This window comes from Microcaecilia unicolor, chromosome 1 (genome assembly GCF_901765095.1).
Source record: "Microcaecilia unicolor chromosome 1, aMicUni1.1, whole genome shotgun sequence".
In the NCBI taxonomy this organism is placed as follows: domain Eukaryota; kingdom Metazoa; phylum Chordata; class Amphibia; order Gymnophiona; family Siphonopidae; genus Microcaecilia; species Microcaecilia unicolor.
Window position 1 is genome coordinate 119,879,156 of NC_044031.1, and position 22,639 is coordinate 119,901,794.

General features: G+C 41.8%; 1 protein-coding gene across 1 annotated transcript in view; it reads left to right on the plus strand.

Moving 5' to 3' along the window:
- The window catches only part of LOC115460087 (complement C1q-like protein 3), a 45,796-nt gene extending 31,973 nt beyond the window's left edge, over positions 1–13,823 (plus strand). Inside the window, exon 2 of the mRNA XM_030189933.1 lies at positions 12,641–13,823. Within this exon, the coding sequence (XP_030045793.1) occupies positions 12,641–12,820 (180 nt within the window). The 3' untranslated portion in view covers positions 12,821–13,823. The remainder of the gene's footprint in view (positions 1–12,640) is intronic.
- The last annotated feature ends 8,816 nt before the right edge of the window (positions 13,824–22,639 follow it).

Here is a 22,639-nt window from a genome sequence, read left to right on the forward strand (position 1 = left end):
TTACAATTGGAAAGCCACTCTTGGTATCAGTATCCTCCTCTCCTCCCTCCAGCTGGTCAACAGGAACTTCTTCCATTTTCAGGATCTCTACTGTGGACTCAGCAGTGTGACTCCGGCTGCTTGTAACAGAAGGACGAGTCTGTTCAGGATGATCCATGAAGGGGAGATCTTCCTCTTGCTTAGCACACAGTGAGAACACAGATGCTACAATCGAAAGGCTTTTGGTGGAGCCATTTGGATTTTCTTTTCTTTTCCCTCCCACTCAAAGTGAAATATTTCTCATCTTCCTTTTTAATCTTGAATATAATATCAGGATTAATAATTGAATAACCTTGTGATATGAGGATGTCATGAATCTCCTTGATGACCTTTTTGTAAAGCTTCTTCTTCCATTCCCCCAGAATATTCCACTCCACTTCTGAGAAATAAGCAGCAACATCCTTGAATATTTCCAATGCCCCATTACTAGCTTAAATCCAAGCTTCACACAGTTCCTCGCATGTGTCTGTGGTGGTCAGATTTCCTGTTTCCTCAGATCCCTGAGGCTCAGTCTTGAATCCCCCCCTGTTTCAATCGGATTAAAATATGAGGCTTGACATTGTGGGAACTAATTACAGAAAGGTAATTCTGTTCAGATGTCTCCGATTCAGGATTATCCATGAAAGGGAGATCTTCCTCTTGTTTAATGCTCATTGAGAATACAGACGTTACAACTGGAAGACTCTTCATGGGATCTTTCAGGTTTTGTTTTCCCTCCCACTCAAATTTCTCATCTTCCTTTTTAATCTTGAATATAACATCAGGATTAACAATTGAATAACCTCGTGACAGGAGGATGTCATAAAATCCTGAGTGGTGTTGAACGGGTAAAAGTGAATCAATTTTTCACTCTTTCAAAAATTACAAAGATTAGGGGACACTGAATGAAACTGCATTGAAATACTTTTTCACTCAAAGACTAGTTAAGCTGTGGAACTCGCTGCCAGAGGACGTGGTAACAGTGGTTAGTATATCTGGGTTTAAAAAAATATTTGGACAAGTTCCTGGAGGAAAATCCACAGTCTGTTATTGAGATGGACATGGGGGAAGCCACTGTTTAGTAGCATGGAATGTTGCTACTAATTTGATTTCTGCCAGGTATTTGTGACCTGGATTGGCCACTGTTGGAAGCAGGATACTGGACTAGATGGACCATTGGCTTGACCCAGTATGGTTTTTCTTATGCTCTTATGTTCTTAGGAATTGGTTATTGGACAGAAAACAGAGGGTAGGGTTAAATGGCCATTTTTCTCAATGGAGGAGGGTGACTAGTAGAGTGCTACAGTGATCTGTACTGGGATCAATGCTATTTAACATATTTATAAATGATCTGGAAATCAGAACAACAAGTGAGGTGATTCAATTTACAGATGATACATAAATAAATATTCAAACACGTGCAGACTGTGAAAAATTGCAAGAAGACCTTTGGAAATTGGAAGACTGTTCATCACAATGGCAGATGAAATTTAATGTGGACAAATGCAAAGTGATGTGCATTGGGAAGAATAATCCAAATCATAGTTACCTGATGATAGGGTCCACCATAGGAGTCAGCACCGAAGAAAAAGACCTAGGTGTCATTGTAGACGATGCTAAAATCTTTTGCCCAGTACGTGGTGGTGGCCAGAAAAGCAAACAGAATGCTAGGAATTATTAGGAAAGGGATGGTAAATAAGACTGAGAATATTATAAAGCCTCTTTATCACTACATGGTGTGACCTCACCTTGAGTATTGCGTTCAATTCTGATTGCTGTAGCTCAAAAATATATAGTGGAATTTAGAAGATTATTAAAAAATTTCCTTATACAATACTGTACGTTGTGTTCCTAGGGCCAACATTTAGGTGTTAACCTTTATACCTGCCTTTTACGTGCTATAATTGTTGGTGACTAAATGCCATTAGGCTCTGTTCTATAACAAAATCTGGGCATCCAGATGCCATTATAAAATACTATCTTAGCAAACAGATTTCGGGCACCTAATTTTTAGTGCCCTTTATAGAATTGCCCCCTACGGGATAAATTGCTCAAAGGTTGCCAGAATTTAGGTGCCGGGATGGTGAGTGCTAAGTAGAAATTCTATAATGGTAGATGTGTGTGTGACTCCTGTAGTACAATACCAGCGTAAGTCTGCATTTGCATGCCTAGCTTTAGGGGTGAGCACTTATGCCAGCTCACTGGCTGACGTAAATGCTCGCACCTAATTGTAGACAGGTGCGTAAAAGATAATATTCTATAACCTGTGTGTATAACTTCCTGACATCCTCCCCTCCAATGCGTCCATGCCCCTCCCAGGTCCACACCCTCCTTGAAGTTGCATGCTCTGGAATTTCAGTGTGTAACTTATAGAATAGCAACCAAGGACTGTTATGTGTGTAACTGCTAATTGGTGCCAATTAGTGTCAATTATGTCCAATTAAAGACAATAATTGGCTGTTAAGTCCAATTAACAGCCAATTATTGAATTAAGTCATGCACACCTGACATTATTCTAGAACTTGTGCATGCAAATTTGTATGCTAATTGGAACTTTGAGCACACAATTTATAGAATTAAGGGGCTTGTGACTTGCACAAGGCATTGAATTTTTAACAGTTGTTTTTTCAATTGACTTGGGGGTCTGCGTTCAAAGCAATCAAAATGATAAGGACAATGTTATATGTCCTGAATGAAGTGGATTTGGAAAGTTGAACACACAGATAATGTGCTCTTTCAAAGGAACAATACTAATAGTGGAAGAAGTGATTCTGTGACACTGGGAGGCATAGGCGGTCGGTGGCCCAACTGTTTGGGGAGGCTAAAGGGGCGGGGTTAGGGGTGGGACCAGGGGTGGAGCTTAAATCCATAATTGTCTGATCAAACACAGAAAAAAAATGTCACAATTAATACCTTTTATTAAATTTAGATATTAGTTATGTATCATATGTCAAAGAATAAAGTGGTTGCTCAAAGCATATACTAACCACAATCGCTCAACTGCAAAACACTATGCACAATTTTGTGCAAAAACACACTCTGAACCTTACTGTACCATAAATATTACACTGGGCAGAACCTAATACACCAATATACCATCCGTATGGAAAATGCAGACCGTCAACAATATTGAATCAAGGGATCATAATATCACAATTCTCATGTAGAGCCACAAAACATCCTAATTCATGTTTAATGTGGGATAAAATGTCATAAATAAGTAAATAAACTTTTAATGTTGAACACCTAATTCTCAAAGTGGACGTATTCCAAACACTATAATGAAAATAAAATGATCTTTTCTACCTTTGTTGTCTGGTGACTTTGTTTTTCTGATTGTGCTGGCCCAGTATCCGATTCTGCTGCTATCTGTCCTCTTAACTCCGTTTCCAGGGCTTCCTTTCCATTTATTTGTTTACTTTCCGCCTTTCTTCTTCATTTCTTGTCCTACATCCGTAAGTAAAAGCTGGGTCCTCCGCAAACTTGACTGTCCAGTGGATCCAGCTTTTGCCTATTTTCTTCATCCATGTGCAGTTTTTCTACTCTCTTCCTTTTCCGTCATCTCATCTCCTTCCTCACTCCACCCTCCCCTCCTTCCACCCATGTCCAGCAACTCTCCTCTCCCCTGCCCTCTCCTCTCCCCTTCATCCACCATGTGCAGCAACCCTCCTCTCCCCTCCCCTCCATCCACCCATGTCCAGCAACCCTCCTCTCCCCTGCCCTCTCCTCTCCCCTTCATCCACCATGTGCAGCAACCCTCCTCTCCCCTCCCCTCCATCCACCCATGTCCAGCAACCCTCCTCTCCCCTTCCCTCCATCCACCCATGTGCAGCAACCCTCCTCTCCCCTTCCCTCCATCCACCCATGTGCAGCAACCCTCCTCTCCCCTTCCCTCCATCCACCCATGTGCAGCAACCCTCCTCTCCCCTTCCTTCCCTCCATCCACCCATGTCCAGCAACCCTCCTCTCCCCTGCCCTCTCCTCTCCCCTTCTTCCACCATGTGCAGCAACCCTCCTCTCCTCTCCCGTCTGCCCTCGTTTCCTTCCTGCCCCCCTCCCGCCGTACCTTTAAATATTATATTTTTGCTGGAGTCACGGGCAGCACCGGTATTGAAGGCATCAGCAGGCTCATCGCGGTTCCAGCAGCCTTCCCTCGCAAGTTGGATGATGGCTCCGCCCTCGTAGAAACAGGAAATATGTCAGAAGAGGGCGGAGCCATCATCCAACTTGCGAAGGAAGGCTGCTGGAACCGCGATGAGCCTGCTGATGCCTTCAATACCGGCGCTGCCCGCGACTCCAGCAAAAATATAATATTTAAAGGTACGGCGGGCGGCGGCAGTGGCGGGCTGGGGAGGCTTAGCCTCCCCAAGCCTCTTATACGGGGCGCCTATGCTGGGAGGGTTTGCAAATGAACACTGTTGAGAAAAAGCCTTTTTGTGGTAAAACAGAACTGAACATGACAATCTATAGCATAGCAGAACTCACCGGAGGCTCACAATTTAAACTTCATAAAACAGGAATTTGTTCTGTTATGAATATAACACAGTCATATTAGCACTCTATCACCCACTGAAACATCATTGGAGATGTGCTCCTCTCTCTCACTTGCTTTACCTGTTGTCTTGCCATGTGGGCAGAAAGCTGTGTGAACCTCATTTTAGCTACTGCAGCCACCAGACTTGCTGCCTTCTTTGTTGACTGCTGGCTGCCTAGGGATTCATTCTAGCTAGCTCGTCCTCCAAAACCACACAGGCATGCATTGCCCATGGGTGCAAATGGTGCACTTTGCTGAACCTGATAAATGCTATTTGTAGGGACCAAAGTATATCTATTTATCTATCATTATATCTTTATCTATATACATTTCTCTCTCTCTCTCTCTCTCTCTCTCTCTCTCTCTCTCTGACTCCATGTGCAGCTTTTCCTTAAATGAGTCAAGCAGTCACCCTTACATTCTTTCTAAGTCCTGTTACTCATCTGTCTATATGTTCCACCTCTGCTTACACTCCATGCTGTTTATTAAGATATTTTAATGTGTATTGTGTTAACACTGTACATAGCATACTAAGCCATAATGGGCTAGATTCTATATATGGTGCCTGAAAAATCTGTGCGGAATGAATTTCCACCTAAGTGTATTCTATGAGAGGCGCCTAAATATATAGAATACGCTTAGTTGATATCCCAGTGCCTAGAACTATGCGCATCCATTTATACCAAGAGAAACGTGGCATAAATACAGGCACATAGATTTAGACGCAGAGGGGTATATTCTATAACAGTGCATGTAAATTTTGGAACGTCTATGAAACACCCATTTCCCCACTCATAACTATTTTGGCTCCACTCATTAGAATTTAGGCGCTGTGCATTACAGAATATGCGTAGCGAGTTATACACGTAAATTCTAATTATTGCCAATTAGTGCTCATTATTGCTTATTAAGTCCTGTTAAAAATGCTAATTGGCTTGTTAAGCTAATTAAGTGATGCACTTTGTTATAGAATACGCTTGGATTTTGGCGAAGAATGTTAGGCATGAATCTGGCAGAATGTGTATCGTTATTTGACTATTTTTACTGTTGTAACTATTGCCTATGTCTGTCTTATTCTTGCTGTACATAAATAAATCCTACTAAACAAACAAGCAAACAAACAAACAAACAAACAAACAAACAAGTAATGCTTGAGATATAGAGGGAAGTGACAGCAAAAAGGGCTGAGGTTGGGATAATGAGGGTTAAGTGGGAAGCTGGAGCTGGTGTAATTTAAGGGTGCCAACTAGATCTAAATTTACCTGACAGGCTTGATTCAGTCCTCGGTTTGCCCCACTGCATGCAGGGACTTGTAGGCTTGCTTTTCTTGGGGAATGCAATGGGGAAACTGGAATTAAAATTTGCTGCATACAACGGGGTAAACACAGGACTAGATCAACCCTATCAGGCAAATCTGGATCCAGGTGGCAACCCTATAACTATGGGGCCCTTTTACTAATCCACGTAAGCGTCTATGCGCGCCTAACGTGTGCCAAAATGGAGTTACTGCCCGGCTACCGCATGGCTCTTGCAGTAATTTCATTTTTGGCACTTGTCCGATACGTGCGTCCGAAAAATTATTTTCGGGCACTTGTATTGGACATGCGCCAATGGCATTTGATGCGCGTAGGTCATTACCGCCCGGTTACTGCATGAGACTTTACCGTTAGGTCAATGGCTGGCAGTAAGGCCTCAGACCCAAAATGGAGACGCAGCAATTTTCATTTTGCCGCATGTCCATTTTCGTGAAAATTTTTAAAAAGGCATTTTTTACAGGTGTGCAGGAAAATGATTCTGCGCACGACCAAAACACGCGTCTACACTACCACAGTCCATTTTTCAACGCCTTTGTAAAAGGGCCCCTATGGGAATTTATATGTTCCACTACTCAAAGTGATAGGGGAATCAAAGAGGAAGACATCCTGGCATTTTATAAAAAAGCTCATTGAACACGGACCTTTTCTGCCTCCCACAAAGTCCATATTTGGCACCCTGCACATCCACAACAGCTATCTCGGAAAACAAAAATGTACAAAAAGAAAAAGAACCAGAGGAGCATTACTAGGGGGTTTTATGTGTAAGAAGTGCTGTATGTACATATAAGCTCTGGTGTTTGCTATTTACATGTGCAAGTGGTGACTTTTGAAAATCTGCCTGTCCACCTGGAACCGATTAAGGAGCCATCTTTCAAAGTCACACTTTTTACAATTTAAAGGTGCTTTTGAATACCAGAGAGGCAAGCACACTCTGAAGGTGCTGGCACTCTACTTAAAGCCCTAGGTCCAAACAAGAAGTGTGGTGAAGGTTATGCATAACTTGAAGCAGCTATAAATGCTGACGGGAAAATTTCTTGAGCTATATGTGTATTGCCATTCTAAAAATAGAAAACTCATAGACAGTTTAGGCCTGCCCAAACAAGGCTCAAAACTAGGGGGTCCTTTTACTAAGGTGCACCGAAAAATGGCCTGCGCTGGTGTAGACATGTGTATTGGATCCACGCAGGTCCATTTTTCAGCGCACTGGCAAAAAAGGACTTTTTTGGGGGGCCGAAAATGGACGTGCGGCAAAATAACAAATGGGGTGCGTCCATTTTGAGCCTGAGACCTTACCACCACCCATTGACTTAGCAGTAAGGTGTCACGTGTTAACTAGGCAGTAATGGTCTACATTCGTACAATGCTGGTTATTACCAGGTTGGCGCCTTGCGCTGGAAACTTTCTGGCACACTTAGTGGACGCGCGTAAAGAATGAAATTACTTCCCAGGCCATGCGGTAGCCAGGCGGTAGTTCAAAACTGACACATGTAGGACTCATGTAGGTGGCTAAGCAGCTTAGTAAAAGGGCCCCTAGGGCTGTACCAAATATTCGCATTTGATTCAATTCAGCCCTGAATACATTATTCAGCTGAATAGTGATTTAAGTTCAAACATGAATAATCCATAAGTACATATAAGTGCATAAGTAATGCCACACTGGGAAAAGACCAAGGGTCCATCGAGCCCAGTATCCTGTCCACGACAGCGGCCAATCCAGGCCAAGGGCACCTGGCAAGCTTCCCAAACGTACAAATATTCTATACATGTTATTCCTGGAATTGTGGATTTTTCCCAAGTCCATTTAGTAGTGGTTTATGGACTTGTCCTTTAGGAAACCGTCTAACCCCTTTTTAAACTCTGCCAAGCTAACTACCTTCACCACGTTCTCCGGCAATGAATTCCAGAGTTTAATTATGCATTGGGTGAAGAAACATTTTCTCCGATTTGTTTTAAATTTACTACACTGTAGTTTCATTGCATGCCCCCTAGTCCTAATATTTTTGGAAAGCGTGAACAGACGCTTCACATCCACCTGTTCCACTCTACTCATTATTTTATATACCTCTATCATGTCTCCCCTCAGCCGTCTCTTCTCCAAGCTGAAAAGCCCTAGCCTCCTTAGTCTTTCTTCATAGGAAGTCGTCCCATCCCCACTGTCATTTTAGTTGCCCTTCACTGCACCTTTTCCAATTCTACTATATCTTTCTTGAGATGCGGCGACCAGAATTGAACACAATCCAGGACTCTATTGTGCTAAATCCTACTGAAATAAACACTTGATCTCTGATTTCACGTTGCTTCTTTTATTATTTGCTAAATTAAAGCGAAATACCCATTATTCATATCCAGTATTCATATTTGGCCGAATAATACGTTTCATTACTCGTACTTGACTGAAAAGTAAAATGTTATTCAGTACAGTTCTACTCAAAGCATGCCTCCTTTAATTTTTTGCATGGCGTGGCATATACACATAAATAAATCCTGCACTACAATACTTATATATACCTGCAATTATTTTTTATGGCTTCCAAAATTCCTTTTTTTTTCAAATATCTTTATTAAATAGAAATTGTCAAAATATACAATGACAAAATAACAGTACAAAGTAAGAACCATAAATTCACAAAAGACTCTACCCCCTTCCCCCCTCCAAAAAAACGCCATCCACACCACATCTACCTGATTGGTCAAGAATGACGTCAACCCCTCTGTCTCACACATTAAGCAGGTGACTACGAGCAGTGGATGTAAGCGTGTTCCAAAAGGGTTGCCAGATAGTACAGAACTTTTTCCCTAACTTTGTGTCCAAATCTGTAAATACTTACCTGCACATTTAAAGATGTAAATACACTTTTCTGAGGGTAGATTTTAAAACACTTTATAAAAAACTAGTAAAAAAGGCCCATTTCCGAAACCAATGAAACAGGCGCTAGCATGTGGCTTTTTTGTGTGTGTGTGTGTGTGTGTATGTGTCACAGAGTTATTTTGTGTGTGTGTGTGTGTGTGTGTGTGTGTGAGGGTGCGGTGTGTGTGCAGGTTGTTGATGTGTGTCTTTTTTTGTTTTGTTTTTTGCTTGGGGGTTGGGGGATGTGCTGTGCTGTGCTGTCCTTGGTCGCTGTTTGCTGCTGGCTGGGTCGCGGGTAATCCTTCCAGCTGGGCCGCAGCTTGTCCTGTTCGCCCACGTCCCAGATGGTGACGGGCACGTTATTTTCCGGCTCCTCTGACTCCATGTCAAGCGATCCCAAATATAGTCTGTGCTATAGGCCCTCTGGCACTCTTCAGTACTGGCATTAGGCATTTAAAAATTTCTCCTTTCTCCTGGTCTATTTTTGCACATACCCACTGCAGGAATATTCTTCTCTCGTTCCAACGGTGGTTCTGTGCTCTCCGTGCTGCACAGATAATGAGCCATTCTGCTGGGGAATGCTCCTCCCTTATTGTCACGTAGTTTTCTCTGATTGGTCCGTCTTACGTTGCCTAGTGTTGCCTGGGAACGATGTTGTGATGGTCCTTTGTGTTTCAGAATGTTGAGGGTGTTTTTTCTGATTGGTCCGTCATGCGAGGGCGGGGCAGAGAGACATGGTCAGTACTCCTTCAGGGAGTAACTGAGTGACTTCAGAACGTTGTCTTCAGAACGTTGAGGGTGAGTTTTATTATAGTAGAAGATATATAAAACACTGATTTATACACATAAAAAGCTCTTTTACGACTAGGTCATGCCTAAAAGCATGCAGGATGCAATTAAGCACATATATGTAGGTCAAGTATATTCAGGGAAGAAGCTTGGGTGGAATGTGGGCAGCATCATGATTTATGTGCATATTTTATAAAACACCACATTCATTACATGCTAACCTTTATGTCTGCTCCTAAGCAGGTGTAAAAATGTCCACACCTCTCAATGCAGGTGCAATTTCAGCTGGATTTTATGCATTGTTTCACAAAGACACACAGATTCCTTGGTATCTTTACAGAGCTTCCAAGTTACCCTATTCCAGAAGGAAGATTTTAGGCCCGTCCTGGATTTCTGACCACCCCATCCTGGTGCATTATGGGACATGCAGCACTATTTTCAAAGGGTAGAATCAGATACTGCTTCGGGCTGTAAAGTTTAAAACCAGGAATGGCCAGTCTCTTTTGGAGGTAACTCAGAAGCTCTGTCTTTGTAAAACACGCTAAAAAATAACTGCCCTCTCTTCCTAATGAAGGGGTCCTTTTACTAAGATGTGGTAACAAATGGCCTTAGTGTGTCTTTAGGCAGCAAGAACAATGTGAAAAAGACCAGGCACTCCGGGGACAAATCAAACAGACTTCAAATTCTTAATGAAGCATTGTGTAGAGACTTGACACAGCACTGTGTTTTGGCCAATGGCCTGCCTCAGAAGTCTTTGCTATTCAATCTGGAAAATAAAACCATCCAATGCTAAATGTACCAGAAGACTAAGGGGTCCTTTTACTAAGGTGCAGTGAAAAATGGGCTGCGGTAGTGTAGGCATTGGTTTTGGGCGCACGCAGAATCATTTTTCAGCGCATCTGTAAAAAAAGGCCTTTTTAAAAAAAATTTTGCCGAAAATTGACATGTGGCAAAATGAAAATTGCTACGCAGCCATTTTGGGTCTGAGACCTTACCGCCAGCCATTGACCTAGCAGTAAAGTCTCACGCGGTAACCAAGTGGTAATGGCCTACGTACATCAAATACCACTTGGCGCGCATCTGATACGTGTGGCCAAAAATAAAAATTATTTTTTGGCAGTGCATATCAGAACTACGCCAAAATGAAATTACCACAAGAGCCCATGTTGGCGTGCGGTAGGCACATGTAGACATGCGGCTTAGTAAAAGGGCCCCATAGATTTTTTTTTACCACAGCTGTAAAATCCCCGATTTTCTATTTATTTCATTAATGGCCATGCACTAAAGTTTAAAAGATTCTCTGTATTCTTATATGCAAGCAATGGAAATACTGACGAACAGGGAGAAAAAAGCCTCAAGAAGATCCCAGCTAATAGCTGAAAGAGCAGGGCTTCTTCATCATTGGCAAAAAACCTCCCTGATAAATTTAATTGCAAATTGTAAAGGTAAACAGACACAAACTTGTCAAAAATAACAGCTTTGAATACTTAGCTAAAGAGTCTCTTTCTTCCAGCTATTGGAGGTGCAGGGTCTGTTTTTTGGTATAGCTGGAAGAAAGAGACTCTTCAGCTAAGTATTCAAAGCTGTTATTTTTGACAAGTTTGTGTCTGTTTACCTTTACAATTTGCAATTAAATTTGTCTGGGAGGTTTTTTTTGCCAATGATGAAGAAGCCCTGCTCTTTCAGCTATTAGCTGGGAGCTTCTTGAGGCTTTTTCCTCCCTGTTCATCATTATTATTTCCATTGTTGCATAAAAGAATGCAGAGAATCTTTTTTTCTTTTTATATGGTTTAGCATTTTTTTAAAATTCTCTTCTTCATTAAGAGGTCCTTTTACTAAGGTGCGCTGAAAAATGGCTTGCGGTATTGTAGGTGCGAGTGTTGGGCGCAGGCCAATCCATTTTTCAGCGTGCCTGTAAAAAAAGCCCTTTTTAAAATATTTTTGCCAAAAATGGACGTGCGGCAAAATCAAAATTGCCGCGCGCCCATTTTGGGTCTGTGACCTTACCGTCAGGCATTGACCTAGTGGTAAAGTCTCATGCGGTAACTGGGTGGTAATGACCCACTTGCATCAAATGCTACTTGGTGCCTGTCCGATACATGTGACCGAAAATAAAAATTATTTTTCAGCCGTGCGGATTGGACGCATGCCAAAAATGAAATTACCACAAGAGCCACGCGGTAGCCGGATGGTAACTCCATTTTGGTGTGCGTACAGCCTTACGTGGCTTAGTAAAAGAGCCTCTTATTTTGTAGCATGGACTAAAGTTGCCATTAGCTTGTGGCCATTAAAAAACGTTACTGCGGCAAAACTTACCACTATTAATTTTGAAGGAGGTAAGGGCTCCCGTGTTAGAGGTATGCTAATGTAGATGTGCTAATTAGTTAGTGCAGGAATGCCCACGCTCCACCTCTAAAAAATAATTTCCCAAAAATGTTTATTGCGCTGTCAGTGTGCATACATGCAAAACTAATGCTTGATGCTTTAGTGCATCCTGTGTTACGCTATTTTTACTGCCTTAGGTGTGGATTAGGATGTAACACAGCTTAGTAAAAGGACCTCTTAGATACTGCAATTCCTGTGGTTAGAGACTCTTCTCCTGATTGACTTTACTGTGAATTTTTGTTTATGATCTCTTTCTTTGAGAAGAATGAAAGCTATGGCAGATAACGTGTTCGAGCCATTTTATGGAGTTGATACTTCACACAACTTCCTGGCTGAAGGGGGGTCGGCGGCGCTGGGGGGGGGGGGGGCTAAAATGTTCCCCCAAGTTCATTGATTTTGCTGTTGGAAATCTTGCTCTTATAAATTTTGTGTCAGGAAAATCTCTTTCTAGATCAGAGGTTCTCAACCCGGTCCTCATGGAACACCTCAGGATATTCCAATAAATATGCAAAAGCTAGATTTGCATATAATGAAGGCAGTGCATGCAAATCCAGCTCATGCATATTCATTGGGGAATGTTCTGAAAACCAGACTGGCTAGGCATGTCCCAAGGACTGGGTTGAGAACTCCTGTTTTAGACAGATGGGGATATAAATTAATGAAAATGACCAAGTATGGAGTTTTCAAAACTCTATTTTAGATCCACTGCCATTCAGGAATGGAGCATTAACCTGTTTATATTTTGTGCAGGTCCGTGCAAGTGCTATCGCTCAGGATGCTGACCAGAATTATGATTATGCAAGCAACAGTGTGGTTCTTCATTTAGAGCCCGGAGATGAGGTCTACATTAAATTAGATGGAGGCAAAGCACATGGAGGGAATAACAATAAATACAGCACTTTTTCTGGATTTATCATCTATGCCGACTGATGGATGGTTGCAGAAATAATACTTTTTTCCAGTCTGTGGATTTGCAAGACTTATGTCAGCGAAACATGGATAGCAAAGGATATCCACCGTGGGACATTTTAGCAGTGGAAAAAATATACAGTGCTACCTGACTCACCTCTGTACAACTCAGAAAACTTTAAGGGCTCGATTCACCCAAATTTGGATGTAGATGTGTATGTTAGAAAGACATTTGCAAAGATTAGTAAAAAAAAAAAAAAAATTACATCCTACGTGATAAATGGGTCCTAGAGGTCCTGTTTTTGAGAAAAGCAAATAAAATCCCTTTTATGTATTTTAGACTGACCCCCCATCCCTCAATTCATATAACACATTAAAAGCTTCATGTAGCATGCCTGAGCCTCGTTAACCATCGCCAATACCTGCAACTGGATGGAGAAAGCCTTCTGAGTATGTGCTGACTCAAATGTTTGAAAAACAGAGGTTCCCAAGCATTTATACAACCTAGCTCCACAGGAATAAATCAGGAAAACAAGGGGAAAACCCCCAGCGGTCTCATGTATTGTGGAAAAATAAAACTATTCAAGAAAATAGTAAAAGGAATGTTATTTAGGAGTTAGAAAAAAGTTCCATATGGGTTGCAGAAAGAAGAAAAAAGGTTTCATTTTTACAGAAATCAGTAGCGTGAAGTCTGCACTGCAGTGCGGTCCACACAGTGAAAGTGTATTTTCAAGAGGCCAAACTTGTGCTCAGTTTTGGTACAGTGGGCACTACTGCAGTGCTGTTATCAGTTAGCTGCTGAGGGGTAGGAACGGCCATACAATCTATTTATTGAGAGGCCTTTTATATATCACCAAGCCAAGAAAACAAAAAGTGAAGGATGCATCATTTAGGGCCCTGTTTATTAAGCCACTCTAGAGGCCCATTAGTGTTTTTAGCATGCGCTAACCCTGTAGAGGCCCATAATATTCCCATAGATGTCTACATGGTTAGCGTGTGACAATTTTTAGCACCCATTAAAAATGCTAATGCACCTTAGTAAGCAGGGCCCTTAAGTATTAATTAGAGAATGACATGGGGACAAAATTTGTCACCGTCCCATCCTCGTGGGCTCTGTCTCCATCCCCGGCCCATTCCCGCAGGCCCTGTCTCTGTCCCCGCCCCATCCCCACAGGTTCTGTCCCTGTCCCCGCCCCATGGGCTCTGTTCTCATCTGCAGAAGTCTCGAACACTTATGATTTTATAAATAAATCTTTTTATTAAAGTATAAAAAGGAACAATATGCTGTGCAACTGTTGTGTATAAATTACAAATAGAAAACAATAATAACAACGAGCAGCTATAATAACCCTCCCATCACCACCACCCTCTACCCTTCCAACCCCAACGAATCCTAATCCACCTTGTTAAAATGTACAGGGGTACAAAATACAACTCATTCTGTATGCCCTAGACAGGAGAAATATGCCCTATGAAACACTGTTATGATTTTTTAATCTGTGGATGAATAAGAAGTCATCAACAATCTCAGGATTCAGTCTAGCTCTCCTGTCTTCCACAGTCCCTCCTGCAATAGAAGATGATGGTAGCAGGATGTACAGGATCCCCCATACAAAATATGCTAGCTGTGGCCAGCATGTTTGCAAAATATTGTCATCTGCGTCAATCAAACATAAATAACAGTCTAGTTCATTAACAGGCTTCAAAGTAGAATGTGACACAGGGACAAAGTTTGTTCCCATCCTCATAGGCTCTGTCTCCATCCCCGCCCTGTCCCTGTGGGTCTGTCCCCGTCCCAGCGGTTACTGTGGGTCCCTGTCCCCATGTTATTCTCTAGTATTAATTTCACACTTCCTTCTCAGCACTATCCACAAGTGCTCTTTCTCCTCCACACCTACCTGGCAGAACTCTATTTAAAGGATCATTATCATTATTAACCTTAGTCTTCTACATGGGACTTTCACTTAGGGCCATATTCCGTAAAACAGAGGCCAAATTTAGGAGGCAGGTGCTCTGGGCTGAATAGCGTTTCATGCAGATTCCCACGTCCAACTTCGGGCAATGAGGACTTAGGCCAGCTGAAACCTGCTGTAAATCCTGGTCTGCAGGTTGGGTGTGTATCCCCGGTATTCTATAACATTGTGCCCAATTATTTAGAACACCCTTGACCCGCCCATGCACCTCCTATAGTTACACTCCCTTTTGGGTTGCGCTCAAAACACTTTAGAAGAGTGTACAGGCAGATGCATGCATAAATCCAAATTAGTGTCAATTAAGTGTCATTTAACTTCAATAAACCTCAATAACTGGTTGTTAACATCCAATTAACTAATTAGATCATGCGCATCTAGGCTCCATGCCCAAACTTGAACAACCTATATAGAATCTGAGGTTTAGTGTGCAGGCCTTATCATAGGACACAGGAAACCTGAGCAACAAATTCATCACCTGGTGGGGTGTGTTTGTGGTGTGAAAGAAGGCTGCGAGTTATACAACATAAGCAATTTGAGAAATGTCTATGGGGCCCTTTTACTAAGCCGCGTAAGCGTCTACATGCGCCCAACATGTGCCAAAATGGAGTTACAGCCTGGCTACTATGTGGCTCTTGCAATAATTTCATTTTGGCATGACACGCATATTGGACGCGCACCAAGTGGCATTTGACACGCATAGGTCATTACCGCCCGGTTACGTGAAATTTTAATTCTAGGTCAATGGCTGGCGATAAGGTCTCAGACCCAAAATGGACACGCAGCAATTTTCATTTCGCCGCACGTCCATTTTCGGCAAAAATTTTAAAAAAGGCATTTTTTGCAGGTGTGCTGAAATGATTCTGCGCACGCCCAAAACCCACACCTACACTACTGCAGGCCATTTTTCAGCGCACCTTAGTAAAAGGACCCCTATATGTACTCAAAGTAAAGCTACCTCTGGTAGCATAATATTTCAGTACTAGCCCCCAAATTCTATATAGTATCCCTAGAGATCCGCACCAAATCCAGGCATACTCTATAATAGTGTGCATAACTTAATTGGCTTAAGAAGCTAATCAGCATTGATAACAGCACTTAACAAGCAATAATAAGCACTAATTGGCAATAATTAAGAATTTACGTGCACAACTCGCTAAGCGTATTCTGTAATGAACTGCGCCTAAATTCTAATGCACACGGTTCAAAAGGGGCATGGCTATGAGTGGGGAAATGGGTGTTTTATGGGCATTCCAAAATTTTCATGCATAGTTATAGAATATGGCCCAGTGTGCATAACTTTATGTGAAGGATTTACGCCATAGTTTCACTGGTGTAATTGGAGGCACGTAGTTTTAGGTGCTGGGATATCAACTAAGCATATTCTATATTCCGCGCCTAAATCTAGGCACCGCTTAAAGAGTACACTTACTGCTCGGATTTTTTTAGGCACCTTATATGGAATCTGGCCCTATATATGTGTTTCTTAAACATAGATGAGAGGTATATATGTATACAAGAAGTCTTGGCATGCATAAAGTGTTTGGAATACATGTGTGAACATGTAAGATGTGATCAAATGAGGTGGTACATGGTAGTAAATACGTTACATAGGTTAATGTAGACATCAGCGAAGACCAAAACACTCTTTGGAAGACTCCTGAAGAAATTGCAGAGTCATGGAATCGGAGGTAGGGTATTATTATGGATTAAGAACTGGTTGAAAGATAGGAAGCAGAGAGTAGGATTGCGTGGCCAGTATTCTCAGTGGAGGAGGGTAGTTAGTGGGGTCCCGCAGGGGTCTGTGCTGGGTCCGTTGCTTTTTAATGTATTTATAAATGACCTAGAGATGGGAATAACTAGTGAGGTAATTAAATTCGCCGATGACACAAAATTATTCAGGGTCGTCAAGTCGCAGGAGGAATGTGAACGATTACAGGAGGACCTTGCGAGACTGGGAGAATGGGCGTGCAAGTGGCAGATGAAGTTCAATGTTGACAAGTGCAAAGTGATGCATGTGGGTAAGAGGAACCCGAATTATAGCTACGTCTTGCAAGGTTCCGCGTTAGGAGTTACGGATCAAGAAAGGGATCTGGGTGTCGTCGTCGATGATACGCTGAAACCTTCTGCTCAGTGTGCTGCTGCGGCTAGGAAAGCGAATAGAATGTTGGGTGTTATTAGGAAGGGTATGGAGTCCAGGTGTGCGGATGTTATAATGCCGTTGTATCGCTCCATGGTGCGACCGCACCTGGAGTATTGTGTTCAGTACTGGTCTCTGTATCTCAAAAAAGATATAGTAGAATTGGAAAAGGTACAGCGAAGGGCGACGAAAATGATAGTGGGGATGGGACGACTTTCCTATGAAGAGAGGCTGAGAAGGCTAGGGCTTTTCAGCTTGGAGAAGAGACGGCTGAGGGGAGATATGATAGAAGTGTATAAAATAATGAGTGGAATGGATCGGGTGGATGTGAAGCGACTGTTCACGCTATCCAAAAATACTAGGACTAGAGGGCATGAGTTGAAGCTACAGTGTGGTAAATTTAAAACGAATCGGAGAAAATTTTTCTTCACCCAACGTGTAATTAGACTCTGGAATTCGTTGCCGGAGAACGTGGTACGGGCGGTTAGCTTGACGGAGTTTAAAAAGGGGTTAGATAGATTCCTAAAGGACAAGTCCATAGACCGCTATTAAATGGACTTGGAAAAATTCCGCATTTTTAGGTATAACTTGTCTGGAATGTTTTTACGTTTGGGGAGCGTGCCAGGTGCCCTTGACCTGGATTGGCCACTGTCGGTGACAGGATGCTGGGCTAGATGGACCTTTGGTCTTTCCCAGTATGGCACTACTTATGTACTTATGTACTTATATCCCTGTCAGGAAAAGTGGTCTTGAGCCTATAAATGTGACTTTTGTATGGGAAACATTAGTACTTCAAAATAGGAATGTTCTAGGGGGTAGCTTACAATACAGTAAATGAAAGAGGTTTGATACAGTTATTCTTCCTCTTGTTTCCCCAAATATCAAGCAAGCTTTGAAGTGGTAAAATTCCTCTTATTGGGAATAGTTTGTCCTAGGCCAGGGGTTCTCAACCCAGACCTCAGGAAACACCCAGCCAATTAAGTTTTTAGGATATCCACAATGAATATGCATGAGATAAATTTGCAAGTACTACCTCTACCCTATGCAAATCTATCTCATGCATATTCAATGGGGGTATCCTGAAACTGGCTACGCATGTCCCGAGGACTGGGTTGAGAACCAGTCTGTCATCTGCCTGAAGCAACTAAAAGATGTTCAGGTATTCGGGTAAATGCGAGATTGCAGGATAGGCGATAGGCGGCATGAAGGATATAAAGGGAATGCCTTGGATGGGTCCTCCCTCTCCATGTTTGAAATATCTTTTCAGGCAACGATGAATCACCTGTTTGGTCCAATATCTTCTGGCATAGCCACTGCTAACTTGGTCTACAGACTAGATTCCTCCTCCAGAAGCCAAAATGATTTTGGGTGAATCGAACCCTAAATAAAATTTTGAAATGTATATATAAATATAAATATATATATACATATCTAAAGCAAGTTAAAACAGATGTTCTATCTTTCGCTGCCAAAGCAAATACTCTCTATTGTTACGTGTCTAAGTGGATTATGTCCTGTATAGCTCAGTTTTTACAAAAAATTTATTCTTTCAGTATGCTACATGTTGATGTATTCCTGCTGCTCTCCCCAGGCCTTGGCTTTGATTTTTGTGAGCTGTCTGCTAATTATGATACTTTGAGTGCACTCATAATATGGTAAAGACCAGCTGTACAGCCGTACAGTAACTAGCACATGCTGCCTCCCTCCAAAGAAACTGTTTGCCTTTTTTATTGTTACTTCCTTGCTAGAAGTAAATAATAGTTTAAAAAAGTTCGACCTGATTTTACCAGAGAAAGATTTGTTGGAATGAAACAGATGTTATGAATCTCACAATAGATATGATGGTTCCTTTGGTTTAGATAAAGCAGATAATACAGTAAGTTTTAGAACAACCATTCAACTATAAAATTAGATGTTTTAAATCCAATAATTAGTGAAATTGAGAAAGCCTTCTTTTCTCTGTTTCTTTTTTCTTTTTCCAAAGGAACCTTCCTGTCACACAAGAAACATTAATAGATACTATAGAAATTGTTTTCTATTTACTTCTTGTCATTCAGCATCTTGTTTTCATATCTTAGGCTTTTCAAATATATATGAAAAAATGATTCAGGTTCATTAATGCATTCATTTTGTACTGTAACAACTTAAAAGGAAAATATTTAAAAATGAATTATAAATCTTTGCATTCTTTATTAATGTGAGCTTTGGTATTATAGAGCATCATATTGCCACAAAATCTTTATGTGTTAGTTTTAGGTGGGTGGGTCAAAGGTGCGATTTTACTACGGGCCCAGTTTACTAAGGTGCGTTAGTGTTTTTAGCTCGCCTACACTTAGCGCACGCACTAACCATGTAGGTGCCTACAGGGATATTGTAGGCACATACATGGTTAATGCACATTAAAAACGTTAATGCACCTATAACACTGCTTAGTAAACAGGGCCCTAGGTATAAGAACATAGAAATAGCCATACTGGGTCAGATCAATGGTCCATCTAGCCCAGTATCCTGTATCCAACAGTGGCCAATCCAGGTCACATGTACCTGGCAGAAACCCTATTAGAAGCACCATTCCATGCTACCAATCCCAGGGCAATAAGTGGTAAAGCGAGGGACTTTGTCATTTTACTGAGCAAAATCTTACTTGTACAAGTGCACTTTTTGATTCAATATGAAAAAAAGAACATACAGTTCATTCTCTCCTGCTAATTTTGGTCTTCGGGAAGCAAACTACAGTTGAATATTGTTTTTTCCAATATATAACTACTGTTTGGTGTACTAAACTCTTCTAAAATAATTCACAAGGTCCCAAATGCAAATGTTTGGAGCATGCAGGAGGCAGATCCCAGGCATGACTTCCTGCCCACAATCTGCTATTCAACCTTCTTTATATGTGGCTTTTATTCAATGGTCTCTACCTTGACCATATTTATTCTAGGCATTGAAGGAACAAGTCTGGCTATGCAATTACCATTATTTTTAATATACTATACTCTGCATGACCTTTCAATTCATTTAATGACACAACATAATACATTTATACATTACACATAATACATTATATGCATTGTTCCATTATTTATTCACACCATACCAGGATACCATCTCAGATGGAATTCCACATGAATTGAAAGGTCACGCAGAGTATAGTATAATATAGTTAAGTGACCATTAGAAAGTTTAACTCTAACCCGTTTATTAATTGTAACATTATTTTTAATACAATAGATAGAAAAATGCATTTAAAAAATGTTTTCCTTTGGAAAATCACAGAAGCTGGTTTGTACCCCTATTTTCTTTTATATTATTCCATAATCAAGTTATGAGAGCTTTTGAGCATACACTACCATGATAGCTACAAAAAAAAAGACTAGAATAGGTGAGCAGAGAGGAGGCAGTCAGAGCTTCTTAATGGGGGAAGGGGAGAGCTCTCCCTCTACCTCTTGGCGACCAACTCTTTCTCTTCCTCACATCATGAGGAAGTTTGTGTGAGGCTGAAAGTTAAAAGGCAAAAGGCAAAAAGCAAAAAACAACATCATCAACAACAACAAAACAAGGATCATCAATCAGGACGCCTCACAAAAGAATCACATAACACTAGGTGAAAGCAGAAAAGAAGGCAGCATGTATAACAACATCTCTAATAAACATCCAGAACAAACCCCAGGGAATATGTGCACACACACAGTTTGTATGATATTAGCTCTTTGGAACGGCTGCTGAAAGGTCCAATAAGAGACAGGAAATTCAATTTCAAAGGGGGTAATGACTATATCAAGAAGCACGAACAAGCAATGTAAAGTCAGGATGCAAAGAAGACAAACGATATACAATGTAGCTAAGAAAATGAAAGGCAAATTACATGGCTGACACTATTCAGAGAAACAGCACTGCATACAATAGCGGACAACAGCCAAAGTGTAAAACCACCCTGCCATCACCACAGTGCACACAGGGGCCCTTTTACTAAGCGGTGGTAAGCCCAACGTGTGCTTACTGCTTGCCACTATGGAACTACTGCAGGAGCCCAGCAGTGGTTCTTGCCCCCAGCATGTGCCAATTTTTGTATTTTATTTATTTAGATTTTGCTCACACCTTTTTCAGTAGTAGCTCAAAGTGAGTTACATTCAGGTACACTGGATATTTTTCTGTCCCAGGAGGGCTCACAATCTAAGCTTGCCTGAGGCAATGGAGGGTTAAGTGACTTGCCCAAGATCACAAGGAGAGGCAGTGAGATTTGAACTGGCCACCTCTGGATGCAAGAGCGGTGCTCTAACCACTAGGCCACTCCTCCACCTGTAGCAACGGTGCTTTCCTAGTGATAACTGGGCAGCGCTGCATGCTGCCCAGTTACCGCCAGGTTAGAGTGGGAGCCCTTACCACCACCTCAATGGGGGATGGTTAAGTGCGCCCCCCTGAAATGGTGGCGCGGTAAGTGACTCACTTACCGCATGGCCATTTCATTTTGGGGAAACAAAAGACAGCCTTTTACCCGCTGCAGTACAAGGGAGGTCTTAGCGCGCATCAAAAACACGTGCTGACGCTAACGCAGGCCCCCTTTTATCGCAGCTTAGTAAAAGGATCCCACAGAGATGGAAAGGTGGAAATGTTGAATCGATGGATGCATATGGAGAGGACAACAGTGAGGCATTTCCTTTTGAAAATTCACTGGCCAGTGTGCTTTGAAACTGGTCCTTAGTATAAATATGCAAACATTTGTGTTTCCTACCAAGAGCTGCGCTCTTAAATACGCAATTGAAAAGAAGTAAGATGAGCAGTGGTAAGTAACAACAGTTAATTTTTGGCTTCCATGTGTGCCTATTTCTTTATACTGTGCACAGTATGGTTATCTCAATGAATACTAACATGCTTCAGAGCATAGATAGTACATGGTATACAGGACAGCCTAGGCTGGAAGGCACTAGGCCAGCCGATATGTATAATGACAGTGCTGCAGGACATAGCAAGGTGCTTGTAGGGGTGAGGTATATAAAGGTACCACAGAACCTCCTTAAATATGGCATGACTGCTGCGGTGCAGTGTAGGTAAGGCAGCTCCGGTAGCCAGCACCCGTAGCCCTATAGGCCTGTATGAAATTGTCAGGCTATGACAACAATGCAGGGATCAACACTTACATGATATGTATAAAGAAAAGTGATTAGCACTCTGTAAATGAACATAAGAATAGCCATACTGGGTCAAACCAATGGTCCATCTAGCTCAGTGTCCTACCTCCAATCAGTGGCCAATCCAAGTCACAAGTACCTGGCAGAAACTCAATTAGTAAGAACATTCCATGCTAACAATCCCAGGGCAAGCGGTGGCTTCCCCCATGTCCATCTCAATAACAGACTATGGACTTTTCCTCCAGGAACTTGTTCAAACCTTTTTTTGAACCTAGATACGCTAACCGATGTTATCACATCCTCTGGCAGTGAGTTCCAGAGTTTAACTATTCTTTGAGTGAAAAAGGTTTTCCTCCTATTTGTGTTAAAAGTATTTTCATATAATTTCATTGAGGGTCCCCCTAGTCTTTGTACTTTTTGAGAGTAAAAAACTAATTCACTTTTACCAATTCTACTCCACTCAGGATTTTATAGACCTCGATTATATCCCCTCTCAGTCGTCTCTTTTCCAAGCTGAAGAGCCCTAACCTCTTTAGCCTTTCCTCATATGGGAGGAGTTCCATCCCCTTTATCATTTTGGCCACTCTTCTCTGAACTTTTTCTA